This window comes from Pteropus vampyrus, unplaced genomic scaffold (assembly GCF_000151845.1).
Source record: "Pteropus vampyrus isolate Shadow unplaced genomic scaffold, Pvam_2.0 Scaffold518, whole genome shotgun sequence".
NCBI lineage: Eukaryota > Metazoa > Chordata > Mammalia > Chiroptera > Pteropodidae > Pteropus > Pteropus vampyrus.
Window position 1 is genome coordinate 328,359 of NW_011889299.1, and position 14,584 is coordinate 342,942.

Genomic DNA, 14,584 nt, shown 5'->3' on the forward strand with positions numbered 1-14,584 from the left:
TTCATTACTTTGCCCCCAGAGGCCTCCCACCTGTTGAGAAAAACGCGGTGTTCATTATTGATGTGAGCAGCTCCATGTTTGGCACCAAGATGAAGCAGGTAACAAGGGCCTCGGGGACCTTTCATAGTTCTTCTAAGTCTCAGCAAGCAGACGATGCTGGAACATTGGTTCCCTGGGGCCAGAGGCCCTATATTCCAACGCCCTTGGATCTTACAGGTCTGGGCCTACCTTAGGGTCCTGGTACGTTACATATCTGGAGCCGTGTAGACCTGGAGCCACAGAATTTGAGGAATATTAAAGCATTGGACCATGGGACTTGAAACCACTGAGATTCTCAACCACAAAACTCCTGGGCTCATAAGGTCTCAGAATCAAGTGCCTTTGAGCTAGAGTACTCTGTATCGTTAAATGTGAGTCAAGAAACGTGCTTATGTATTTTAGACTCTGAACATTTCTTATGCCACAGGTTTTTGCTTTTATTATTATTTTTACTTCAAAGCCAGAAGAACACAGTGTACTAGTAATGTAGTGCTTTGAAACCATAGTGTCCCGGTTCCATCTAGACTTACATCTTATAACCCTTGTATTAGAGCACCCTTCAAACAGAATATTGTAGCCATAGTCTGAAGAGATTTTGACTTTAGAGCCTGAATCTTTAGATTTCTGGAAACAGTATGTCAAACCTTAGTACTCTGGGGCTCTAGAATTATAACGCTCAAGTGTCCTGGGGCAGTATAGTCTTTGTACCTTGAATTTCTGAACCACAAAGCCCATGGGGCATAAGGCTAACTGATTTGTGTTTTACCAAAGTGTAACCAAATTGGAAGAAAGAAGTATTGAAAACTGTCTCCTTCTAGCATTCCATGTAGAGGAAGGGATATACCCAACTCCAAACCAGTTTAGCCTTCCCATCCCATTTAAGGCAGGAAAAATCTAAGGAGCACTTGTGAAGGTCATATTCCAGGGGCATAAAAGTCTGTGCTCTAAGGCTTGAATAATGAAATGTTCCTCCTCCCCCACACATTACTACCACATCAGCTGAGCTCCTCTGTAAGAATAGGAGGTTTCAGCGAAAGAATTGGAATCCTACACTTCAGTTATGAGAGAATCTTTAGGGAATCTCAAGACAACAGAGGAGAAACGAATTGAACCCTATAAGAAATTTTAGCTCCTGACACCCGCAATTGCAGGAACCAGCAAACACAATTTAACTCTTAGCCAGATAAACATAAAACTTCACACTAATGGTCTATTCACCTCAGTTCCTTTTACCTGATACATCATGTCTGGCTTTCAACAAAAAACTTACAAGGCATGATAAGAGAAAAAACAGAGTCTGAAGAGGTAAATCAAACATCAGAAATCAAATGCTGGAATTATCAGAGTGGGATTTTAAATAACTGACTAATATTCTAAAAGTTCTAATGGAAAAAGTGGACAACGTGCAAGAACAGATGGGTAATGTAAATGGAGATGGATACCCTAAGAAAATTTTTTTTAAAATGCTAAATATAAAACACTGTAACAGGAATGAAGAATGCCTTTGATGGGCTCATTAGGAGACTGAACTTGGAATCAATGAGCTTGAAGATATGTCAATAGAAACTTCCCACCCTGAAAAGTAAAGAGAAAAAAAAAAAAGAATGGAAAAAACCCAGAATATCCAACAACTGTGTACTATTACAAATGTGTAACATATGTGTAACAGGACTGCCAGAAGGAGAAGAAAGAGAGAAAATAACAGAAGAAATATTTGAAGGAATAATAGATATAAATTTTCCAAAATAAATACCAGCCACCAAACCATAGGTCCAGGAAACTCAGGGAACACTAAGCAAGATAAATAACAAATAATCCACAGATAGGCATATCCTATTCAAACTGCAGAAGATCAAAGACAAAACAAAAATCCTGGGGGAAAAGCCCAGAGAAAATAACACCTTACTGATAGAGCAACAAGGATAAGAATTATATCAGACTTCTCTCGAGAAGCCGTGCAAGCAAAAAGAGAGTAGAGTGAAATATTTAAAATGCTGAAAGAAAGACAACTGGCCTAGAATTCTGTATACAGCAGCAGAATTGTTTTTCCAAAGTGAAAGAGAAATAAAGACCTTTTTGGCCAAACAAAAATTGATGTAATTGTCACTAGTAGACCTGCCCCACACAGGTAAATATTTTAAAAAGTTCTTCAGAGAGAAGAAGAATTGTATAGGTACTTGGATCTACATAAAGAAAGGGTGTTAGAGAAGGGATAAATGAAGGTAAAATAAAATATTTTATTTTTTAATTATTTTACCTTACAAATAACAGTTTGTTCAAAATAATAATAGCAACAATGTATTTTGTGAACATAACTTATTCATAAGTGAAATTAATGACAGCAATATTATAATGGGCAGGAGGAAGTAATTGGGAATACTTTGTTACAAGGTACAGATGCTCCTCAACTTACAATGGGGTTACCTACCTGATAAACCCATCATAAATTGAAAATATTCTAAGTCGAAAATGTATTTAACATACCTAACCTATCAAACATCAGAGGTTAGCCTAGCCTACCTTAAACATGCTCAGAACACTTATATTAGCCTACAGTTGGGCAATTATCTTGAGTTTTATCTCAAGAATAATTGCCTAACAATAGAGCATCAAAATACATGAGGTAAAAACTGATAGAACTTCAAGGAGAAATAGATGAATCCACTATTACAGTTAGAGACTTCAATTCCTCTCTATCAGAAATGGACAGATCCAGCAGGCAGAAAATCATTAAGGACATAGTTGACCTGAACAGCACCATCAATAAATAAAATTAACATCTATACAATACTTCATCCAACAACAGCACAATACACATTTGTCTCAAGCTCACATGGAACATTTGCCAAAATAGATGGTATTGTTGTGAGCCATAAAACATCTTAACAAACTTAAAAGAATATAATTCATACAAAGTACGTTCTCAAACCAAATGAAATTAAACTAGAAATAAATACCAGAAAGATAGTGGGGAAAATCTCAAAATAATAAATTAAACAATACACTTCTAAAAACATAATCTGTCCCTGGTTAACAGGAGGTTTTTGGGAAAGACCATCCTCTATGTCTTAGCCCTCTCAATAGAAACAAGAATATGGTGCTCAGCTCCCTATCCCAGAATGTGTGACCTATTCCCTGAGTTCAATCTAGGCAGCAAGGACTCTGATCCAGTTAGAAGCATTCAAGACATCTTCTATCACTTTAAGATGTAGGAAAAGGTGGGCCACAAATGGCCTTCCTGTGGTTTCTGGAATCCATACCGATAAAAAGGGTTGAAGGTATAATATCATGCTTAAAGTCACTGGATTTAACACCTCCAAAATATCAGTTTGAGTCCCTGGTCCATCGATGATTAGCTGTGTGACCTTGAGCAAGTCACTCTACCTCTTCTGAGCCGCAATGTCATCACTTGTAAAATGGGGATAATACTAGTATCTTCTTCATTGTGTTTCTGTGAGAATTAAATGAGCCGATGTATCTAAAGATGCATCTAAAGATAAGTGTCCTATAAATGATACCTAATACTAGAACTTACATACCCTATTTCCTGAACCTCTTATGTGCCTAGCCCTGTGCTAAGTACTTTCATGGAGAAGGGAGCCAAGAGAAAATAACATTCTAAGCCTTGTTCTCAGAGGGCTCAATATCTTGATAAAGGATGAAAATATTTCACATAAGACAGTCAGTGAAAAGTCTGGGACAGGGAACGTCTGAGTGAGACAAGCATGGGTCAGAATAGGCAATCGAGGAAGGGCTTCCCAGAGAAGGAGCAACTGAAGGAGTAGTGAACATATGAATAAGTAAGAGGGAAGTTGGAAGGTCTACTATCTAAAGGATACAACAAGAACACAGTTGTGGAGATAAAATGGAATCTGGGTTATCTGAGGGCTGGCGAAAAGAGCCACCTGGAAGAAACAGAGGGTGAGGTAGAATAACAGATTATATGAAACAGACTAAAGTATGCAAAGTCATTGAAAAATACCTATAAAGACCTGGAATCATAAAGCTCTTAAACTTTAGGGTCCTGGAATCATTGAATCCTGAGTCATGGGGTCCAGGAACCCTAGAACACATGAATCCTAGCACTCTGAAAGCGTAGAACTTGAACATTACAAACCACCACTGTCCAATAGAACTTTCTTGATGATAGAAATATTCTAAAAATCTGAGGTTTCCAACACAGTAGCCACTGGCCACATATGATCATTGAACACTTAAAACATGGCTACTGCAAGTGAAGAAACATAATTTTATTTTTTTCTTTGATTTTAACTAACTTACATTTACATGTAAATAGATCCATGTGACTAAAAGCTGCCATTGGACTTGCAGTTCTGGGCGTTGGACCTTAGAGCCTATAGAGCGTTTTGACCTGAGAATCTTAGACTTTCAGAGTGCTGGAGTCAGAGAGTCTTAAAACCATACAACACTTAGACATTAGTAACTTGTATATAAAGAGCCTTTTGGTCTTGAATAAGACCTCAAGTCCTGGTCCATCTCCTTGACTTATCCATATCCCACAGACTAAAAAGGCCATGAATGTGATCCTTGGTGACCTGCGGGCCAACGACTACTTCAACATCATCTCCTTTTCTGACACAGTTAGTGTCTGGAGAGCTGGAGGCTCCATACAGGCCACCGCCCAGAATGTCCACAGTGCCAAGAACTATCTGGGCCACATGGAAGCTGATGGTTGTGTTAGACCTACCCACCCATATGGGCAAGCTGAGGTGATATGGGAAATTCTTGAAAGGCTCCCTTCATACCCCCATCTACTTCACCTCTCACAATGCTTGGAATATCACTATTATATTTTATACAAATATGTGCCTTGTGTTCTTTTTCCTAGTGGAAAGAACATAGCTGATTCTCCATGTATTTTAGGGCACATTCCTCTTTGGACTGGAGTTTCCTCCTCTTTAAAGCACATGCGTAGAAGAATTTGCTAAGGCTTTTTTTTTTTTTTTAATCAATAATCTAGATATTTGTTTCCAAACATTTGAGAAAGTTGCTGTCCTGATTCTGGTTTTTGATCAATCCTCCTTCAGACAATTACTGACATCTCACCACCACCACTTCCTGTCAATTTAGCCCTTTCTTTTCCTGTAGTATGGAGGTGGGGGTGCTATCCTTGGGGAGCTGCCAATCCGACTAGTGAATGAGAGATCCCCCAAGGAAACAGAGCACAGTCTGATATGGCGAGTGATAAAAGCTAAGGACATGTGGGTTCCACTATCAGATCTCAGGGAGCCTTGTGGGGGTGGGGGACTTGGGAAGGATAAGCTGCAGAAACAGTCTAAGCAAAGATAAGGAAATAGGACTGAGCCTGGGAGGTTGGTGGGGTGCCCAGTGTGTCTGCAGTTGGGGTAAAAGTAACTAGAAAAGATGGTCTCACATTCTACTCTCCAATTAGGGACCAACATCAACGCAGCTCTGCTGGCAGCTGCTTCAGTGCTGAACCATAGCAACCAGGAGCCTGAGAGGGGCTCTAGTGTGGGGAGGATCCCTCTCATTATCTTCCTGACAGATAGGGAGCCCACAGCTGGCATGACAACTCCCAGTGTGATCCTCTCAAATGTCCATCAGGCACTGGGCAACAGTGGATCCCTTTTCAGCCTGGTCTTTGGGGATGATGCTGGCTTCCCACTGCTCTGTCACCTGTCCTTGGAGAACCAGAGAGCAGCCCAACTCATATATGAGGACACTGATGCAGCCCTACACCTGGAGGGCCTCTATGAGGAGATCTCCATGCCTATGCTGGCAGATGTGCATCTGGACTACCTGGGTGGCTGGTTGGAGCCTCCCCTCGGGCCCTTTTCACCAACTACTTTGGTGGCTCAGAGCTGGTGGTGGTGGGCCTGGTGCAGCCAGGTGAGCAGGAACTGGGCATCCACCTGGCAGCCTATGGCTCCAAGGGTCAGCTTCTCGTGGCCCACCACAGTGAGGTGGCCACCAACAGCAGCCAGAAGGCCTTTGGTTGCCCAGATGAGCCAGCTCCCGGTATAGCCCACTTCATCTGCTGCCTCTGGGCCTATGTCACCATTGGAGAACTGCTGGAGGCACGCTTCCAATCCCGTGACACCACCACTCGCCATTTGTTGGCTGCCAAAATCCTCAACCTGTCCCTTGAATACAACTTTGTCACGCCTCTGACATCACTGGTCATGACACAGCCCAAGGAGGCCAGTGAAGAGTGTAGGAGACAGACTTCTACCACAATTGCACCAGGTACCATCATGACCTCATCCACCAACAGACATGGCCTAGGGACAGACACAGCCCAGCCAGGTTTGGTGCCCAAGGTCTCTCTCAAATCAAAGCTTGTGAAACCAAATTTCTACTTATCTTCAACCGCTCCTGCCTCTACAAAGAAGATGGCCAGTTCCAAGGAGTTGGAGGCACTGGGTCAGAGCCCTAGTACTCTATCTACCCCATCACATCCAAGGCCTAAAATTTCAGCACAACACAATTCTGGCACCTTGGCTCAGCCAATTCTCAGGACAAAACCTGCTGCCCCTGTGCCCTCAAATTCAGAATCCCTATTGCTTCTGAAGCCCAGCACTCCAACACATCAGAATCTTGAAATCCTATTAACCATGAATTCCAAGACACAATCCCCACCTTTGAATCTTGGCACCCCAGCCCAGCCCAAAGCTGGCACTATGAAACATGTCACTCCACTGCATTCCAACCTGGTGCTCCATCACAACCTAAACTGGATGCCCCATCATATCTCTAGCCTGGGGTACTCACATCACAGTCACCCAAAAATCTGCTATGGCTCAGTCCTGGGACTTCCATCCCCAAACATCCACCACACACCAGACCAAGGGTTCCCACTCCCAAGACTCCAAACAACCTGTCACACCCTAGACCTACGATCCTCTTTCCCAAGGCCCTCAAAGTCCCATCACTCCTAAACCTAGTGTCCCACCTCGCCAAACTTTCCCAAGCTTATCACTTTCCAAACCTAGGACCTTAATCCCCAATACACCCAACTTCCCATTATCCTCCAGACCTGCCAGACCTGGGCCCCCACCTCCTCAGAGCCTAAGCACATTCCCAAGCACAATCTCAAATCCCACAATTCCCAGAAGTAATATGATCACCTCTGTCCTTGGAGAACCTCTCCCTACTCCCTTTCATCCTACCTTGCCCTCTCTGCTGCCCCCTGGAAAGCTCTGGCATCAGCATGACCTGCTGCCAGGGCCCCAAAGCACAAGGCAAATTCTGGGGCCATCTGTGTCAGGAGTCCCAACAATGGGTCCACCCAACAGCTCCAGGCCTATATCAGAAAACAGCCCTCTGAACCCGCCAGTCTTGCTGCCTTCCAGCACCCTCCCTGAAGCAGTCAGCCTGCTCCTTCTCCCTGAGGAACTAGAGCTGCTGCCTGAGTCAATGGTGGAGTCCAAGTTTGTGGAGTCCTTGAACCCACCAGCTTTCTATACGTATCTTCCTCACTCCTGATGAAGATGGTGAGTGCCACGGGCAAGAGGTCAAGACATGAGGGGGAGGTATGAATGGAGAGCACCAGAAACTTCGAGTTTACAAGGCTTATGCAGATTTCAGCGATAATACAGCTGCTTGCTTGCTTGCTTGCTTGCTTGCTTGCTTGCTTGCTTGCTTGCTTGCTTTGAGACTTTGAACTAGCTCCTTAACTTGTCTGGGCCTCAGTATGTAGGCAAAGAATTAGAGGCCCTGGGAGAAGAGGGTTGTTAAGACTGGAAAGGCTGAACAAAAACAACCTGGCCAAGCTGTGGCTTTGACATTTGTTTTGTTGGATAAGAGAACTGTTCATGCTTCCCAAGCAGGGGAGGGATGTGTGATTATAAGTGGGAGCATCACTGGGCAAGGCAGGTCTGATTGGTTCTTTCATGCTCTGTGAATAGCACTATTTAACAAAAGCGGTATAAAAAATTAGGAAGATGGTGACAATTATCTTTAAATTTCCCAAAGACTGTGAAATAATAGCAGTTAACATTTTTGAGCTTTTCCTGCGTGCAGCAACTGCTCTACATGTTGAACCTGTAGTCCCTCATTTAATCTTTACAAGAAACGATTAATATCCATATTTTACACATGGAGAAACTGAAGTACAGAGAAGTGAAGTAACTTGCTCTATGTCACACAGCTAGTAAGAGAGTTGAACCTACATAATCTGGTCCCAGACTGAATGTGCTTTGCCTCTCCACTATTCTGCTTGACTGAGAGGAATGACATTTCTTGGGTGACCTTATGGGGCAGGATTAGAACTAGTTGGGGTAATAATAAGTCACAAAGATACAAATTTGGGCATGACATCCTCGGCATGCCCCTCTCCCTCACCAGCTCCCTTCCTAATATTCCATCCATCTTCAATTCCTGATAATGTTACCTCTAATATACTTGCCAAATGTGCCCACTTCTCGCCAACCCAACTGTCACTATCCTAGGTCAGACTACCATTTCTGTCACCTAGAAAACTGTTCCAGCCTCCTCATTGGTCTCCCTGCTTCCTCTCTTGAGAGAATCTCTTGGCCATTCTCTTCCAGCTGCCAAAGGGATCTTTTAAAAACATAGATTACATCATGCCCCTTCCATACTTAACCCCTAAGGATTTCCCTTCACACCTAGAATGAAGTCCGAAGTCTTCTTAATGGTCTACAAGGCCCTTCCTGATCTTAATGGTCTACAAGGCCCTTCCTGATCTGCCCTCTACCCCAAACCTCTCTGACTTCACCTCTCTCACTCACTCTTTGAACTCTAGCCCCATTGTCCTCATCTCTGTTCTTCCAATGGACCCTGGCCCCCCTCCCACCTTCACTCAAGGATCTCTTTCAAGTTGTTTCCTTTGCTTAGTAATCTCTCTGACCTGCTTTACCCTGTTCCGTTTTTACCACCCCTACTTGTTCCATAGCCACTCACACTTCAGCTCATGACTTAGATCTTAGCTCAGAGGTCCTTCCCACCCACCCTCAGCACCCCAGACTACATTAAATGTCTGCAACTCCTTCAGTCACTCTGTTTTTCTAAAAGCATTTATCACACAAGTAATTATGATTTCATTCATGTCTGCTTCACTGACTAAAATATGAACTTCATCAGGTCAGAAATCATGACTGCCTTTTTTACTACCATATCTCTGATGCCTAAACAGTGCCTGAATGAATGAATGAATGAATGAATGAACAAATGAATAAATGCATAAATGCTGTGAGGGAGAATTTTGAATATAACTAAACTTGAAAGACTAGGATGCTATGGAGAGCATAAGGTCCCAGTCTTGGCAATATGCAGGTCAAATGGGAAGATCATGAGGACTCTCCTGGTCAGAAGGAAGATGTGTCCTTTGGTAAGCCCAGGGCATCATTGCCCTGGAAGTGTGAAAGATTTTTCTTATTTCTTTTGTGCTTGGCAGGAAATCCACATTGGGAAAGCAATTCTGAAGAGATCCTGGGAGGAGCTGGAGGCAGCATGGACTCTCAGGGAAGTTCTGTGCGTCCAGAAAAAGGTGAACAAGGAGCTCTCCTAGCAAAAATCCCTAAGCTTTCATTTCCATTCTCATAGGCATTACATAAGCCCAGAGGAGAGGCAATATATTAGTTTTCTATTGCTGAATAAGAAATTACCACAAATCTTGGTAGCTTAAAGTAACATCCATTAATTATCTCATAGTTTTATAGATCAGAAGTCTGCACACGGGTTAGTGGGATTCTTTGCTTACAGTCTCACAAGACTAAAATCAAGGTGTCTATCAGACTGAGTTCTCAATCTCATCCATGTTCATTCAGGTTGTTGGCAAAATTCAGTTCTATGCATTTGTAGGACTGAGATCCCTCTCTGCTTGCTGGCTATTGGCTGGCTGGCAGTCACTCTTAACTTCTATAGGCCACCTGAGCCACTTTCAGGTCCTAGAGGTCTTCTGCATTCCTTTCCATAAGACCCCATCCATCTTTAAAGACAGAGAATCTCCCTCACATCAAATCTTTTTCACACTCCAAATCTCTGACTTCTCTGATTCATATTTAAAAGACTCATATGATTGGGTCAGGCCTTACTACGGGATAATCTTTCTATTTTAAGGTCAATTGCACCACATAACATAACCTATTTATGGGAATGATATCTCATCATATCACAGTCCTGGGAATTTTATAGGTTGTGTACACCAGGGAATCTTGGAGGCCAATTCTACCTACCGTAGGCAGAGAGTAAAAGAAAATAGGATAAGAGTTAACCTGGAAGGATAACTATAAATTGATCCTTAGTAGCTAAAGAAAAGGAAAACATTCCAGTGGCAGGAAAACAGAAGCAAAGACTTACATGCTGAGCTCAGAAATTTAGCCCTTATCTAGGAGGGCATGACCCAGAGGCCAGGGTGTCCCAGAGTTCCAAGAAATATAATAGGTCGGTCCCTTACCAACATGGTCCTCCTCTCCTTTGCAGGCATGTTGCCAAGCATCTTCACCTTCTCATCCTCAGGTAAGCCAGCTAATCTCACTATACTGTTTGAGTGTAAGACAGCTTGTGCACTGGGACTGGAGCTGGACTCTCTCTGTCTGGGGAAATAGACATGGCCTCCTACCTTCCTCCCTCCTGCACTCTCTTCTCCTCCCATTCCTTCTAAAGCCAAAACTTCAGAGTTTTATCTCCTGCCTTATAGTGGATGGAGATCCCCACTTTGTGATCCATGTCCCATGCTCAAAAGAGAGGATCTGCTTCACACTTGATGGGTGCCCAGGGGACCTGCTACAGCTCATAGATGACCCAAAGGCAGGTGAGAGCCCCAAGGACTCAACCCCATATAACACCACAGCCAGATATACTCATGTCAACACCCTCAGACATTTGTGGACTAATACAAACACACAGCAGTGCATATCACATATACACAAGCAAACACGCAAATGAAAACATACATGAATACATTCAAACACCAAGACACTCACAGATATACACGCACAGACACACACTAGGGCATATAGTAAACTCACACAAATACACACACAGACACATATTTTCACACTCTGCACACCCACACAGGTAACATACAAATATGCACTGATACACAGTGACACACAATAAATGCCCAGATATATACAATGGCACATACATCAACACACTGACATACATGCACTGATACCCTAGATACATCTTAATACCCAGGAATTCAACACACATAGGCACACATACTCTACTACTCTAAACATACAAAACACACCAATGCACACAAAAACTCATCATGACACACCCTGATACAAGCACACTGACACCCCTAGATATATATCAGTATCTAACAACACACAACCAGACGCATACAACATAAACTATTCACCGAGACATGTAACACCAACATATCCAGAGATAAACATAAATATACAACCAAAAAAATACACACTTCAACATAGTACTTTCCCAAAATATGCAGAAGCACTGATAGACCCAGAGATACTCATGTAAACATAACCAAACACAGACATTTACACACTCAAAGGCAATCACACACAATCAAACAGCCCTACTGGGGCGGGCATGTGCCCACATAAATGTATGCCCACACACTTCATAGGAAGGAGCACCTAGGCGAGTTATAGTAGAAGCACTTTCCCTAGGAGCTAGCTTTCTAACCACAAATCTGTACCCAGGCTCTGAGAACTCACCCCTTTCTGTGCTGTGAGTGACCACATCAATGACCATGTAAAGACCATCCTCCAGACCCACACTCTCCTCCCTTCAGGGCTGCATGTGCATGGACAGCTGCTTGGGGCACCACCAAGGCCAGGCCATGAGGACCAGATTCGCACCTACTTCCAGATCGTCACAGTCACCACAGACAAACCCAGGCCTACACTATCAATATCACCCACAGTTCCATATATGTGCGAGGCGAGAGTACCTTGCTTCTCTCCTGGGACCAATCTACTTTGCTGAGGAAGTCCCAGATAGAGCTCCATGTGGCTGCTGCAGCCCATCTCACCTTCCGCCTTGGGCCCCATCTCGAGTTCTTAGTCCTTCGGCACTGCAGCAGGCACTCTAGCACCCTGCAACTACCACACTTGGGGTTTTATGTGGTCAATGGCTCAGGCCTCAGTCCCTTGACTCATGGCCTGCTGGGTAAGTACTACTGAGGCTGAGAGGGGCCAGGGAGCATCAGTCCCAGAAGAGACTTTGCCAAAGGCCAGTGAGCCCCCAGCACCCTGTACCCTCTCTAACCACAAAGAGGAATCAGACCCAAGCTCTGCCCTTGGAGAGCTCCTGGTCTGGGAAGAAGACAGACCCAGACATAGATAGTGATCCAGGAGCTATCAGTGCTAGTTAGAAAGCTGCCCAGGGTGCTGGAGGAACCCAGGGTGGGACACCTCACCCAGCCTTGGAGTTCAAGAAAGATCTCCTGGAAAAGAGAGACCCACAGTCTGAGAGGCTGAGCAAAAGTAGTAGAGGAAAGAAATGGAGGTTAGAGTAGATGGAGCAGGGGTGATCAGAGTAGAATGCTAAAACAAGGAACTTGGCTTTATCCTGAAAACAATGGAGAGCCATGAAAGGTTATAAGTAAGGGAAAGACAATCAGATCTGGGAATAACAAAGATCCTTTTAGAGGCTTCTGTGAAGGGGGATTACAGAAAGTCAGACTGTAGGTCAAGAGACACAGGGCAGAACCTGAGGCAGAGGCCCACGCCAATGATGAGCAGTGATGGTTGGGTTGGACAGATATTTTTTACTTCCTCTGGGCCTCCCCACTCCTCTCCTGTCCTTCCTGCAAATCTGCCCTGTCATCGCCTCCACAGCTGACTGTGTCTCTTTTGTTGCCATCCCATCCACCTTGGCTCCCTACTTTCTTATACACCCCTGTCCCATCTGGCTCTACCACATTTCCCACAATTCCTAGTCTTTTTTCTCCTCTAGACTTTTGCTGTCTGTCGTCCTTCTCACTTTTCCTTCTAAATTTCCTGCTGTAGGCTCCTTTCAGCGCTCTCAGTGGGGACTCAGGCCACTGCCCTGACTGGTGCTGCAATCTTTCTCCCTCAGGACAGTTCCAGCATGCAGACATTCAACTGGTAGCAAGGTCTACAGGGCCATGCCTACGGAGGCACCAAGGCCCAGATATACCTGTAGTTCTAGGAAAGAAGCTGCTGAAGGATTCACCAAGGCTGCTGCCCCGCTGGGCTTCCTGCTGGCTGGTGAAGTGCTCTCATGTACAGCAGCTACTGCGCCACCCATACCTTGCCTATGTCCTGTGATGGCGCCTGAACTCCAGAGCCAGGAGACCTGAGTTTAGGAAACCCAGAGGGCAGGCATGGGGTGATCTAAGAACAAAGACCTAGGGACATGAAGACACACACAGGGAAACACACACTCACACATACACTATGTGACACATATACAAGGACACACACACACATAGACATGCAGACCTACGGACCTAGAGACTTAGTTAGATACTCCTGCCTCTTCAGTCCTTCCTGTCTCCAGTCTCCATTCTCTTCAATCCATACTTCACACCAGCTTTAGAGGTGGCTTTCTTAAAACAAAAATGCTGAGTCACCAGTCCTGCTTACAACCTTTCTGGCTCCCATGGTTATACTTAAGGCTCTTGGAGTTCCCCTAACAAACCATATGCTCTCCCACTGCTGGGCCTTTGCGTGTATTTTTTCTTCTGCATGAGATTTCCTTCCTTGGCTCCATATAGGTAGGTTTTACACATCCTTCAATTCTTAGTTGTCATCTCCTCTAAAAGGCCTTCCATGACCCCTCTTCTAGATTGCTCTCGGTCTCCTTCTGTGTTTTCATAGCCCACCCACTCCACCCAAGCTCACAGAATTTATCATACTAAGTAGTAATTGTCTGTTTATTTGTCTAGGGGCTGCTGGGGGATCTCTGACTTAGACTGTGAGCTCTTTGAGGGCAAGGACCTTTTCTGAATCATCTATGCCTGGCGCATAATAAATGTTTAGTAAATAGTGCTTAGTAAATACCTGCTGAATGAATTAATGAATGAATGAACCAATAAAGGAAGCCACGATACAGCAGTAGACACACACAAATACACACTCACAAAGACACAGGATTATACACGGAAAGACAGCAAGAAGGACACAGACATACATAGAAAAATAGTGTGATAGAGACATTCAGAAAAACAAGGCATGAGGATCTCAAAACAAAGAATGGATGTAGGGACACATAGGCATACAAAGAGGGGAACAGGAAGCCAGAATGACAGCATCAGGGACATAAACACAGAGAAACAAATGTTCTCTTGTTGGGCTTCTGTATCCCCATTTTGAGGTACATTTTGAGATACTGTCCCTGTCATAGACAAAGACACAGGAAGACAAAGAGAAGTTTACCCAGAGGCAGACACACAATGACTACTATAAAGACACTGAGACATAACAACATACAAACTAAGGGATAGATATGCACAGAGATCCACATACAGGAGCATAGAGATCAAGATACACAGTGACACATAGAAACACAGGGATACAGAGGTAACCAAGGAGATATCAGTCAAGACCATATTCCAAGACACCAAGGACAGAGAAGTAGAAACACAGAGACATGC

The 14,584-nt window shown here is 44.0% G+C and overlaps 1 protein-coding gene across 1 annotated transcript in view; it reads left to right on the forward strand.

The window, feature by feature from the left end:
• Window positions 1–13,256, forward strand: part of ITIH6 (inter-alpha-trypsin inhibitor heavy chain family member 6) — a 25,408-nt gene extending 12,152 nt beyond the window's left edge. The window contains 13 exon segments of the mRNA XM_011383458.1: window positions 4–98; window positions 4,563–4,734; window positions 5,453–5,827; window positions 5,830–6,726; window positions 6,729–6,944; window positions 6,947–7,488; window positions 7,490–7,514; window positions 9,437–9,529; window positions 10,465–10,500; window positions 10,682–10,795; window positions 11,756–11,860; window positions 11,863–12,132; window positions 13,045–13,256. Coding sequence (XP_011381760.1) covers window positions 4–98; window positions 4,563–4,734; window positions 5,453–5,827; window positions 5,830–6,726; window positions 6,729–6,944; window positions 6,947–7,488; window positions 7,490–7,514; window positions 9,437–9,529; window positions 10,465–10,500; window positions 10,682–10,795; window positions 11,756–11,860; window positions 11,863–12,132; window positions 13,045–13,256 — 3,152 coding nt within the window.
• The last annotated feature ends 1,328 nt before the right edge of the window (window positions 13,257–14,584 follow it).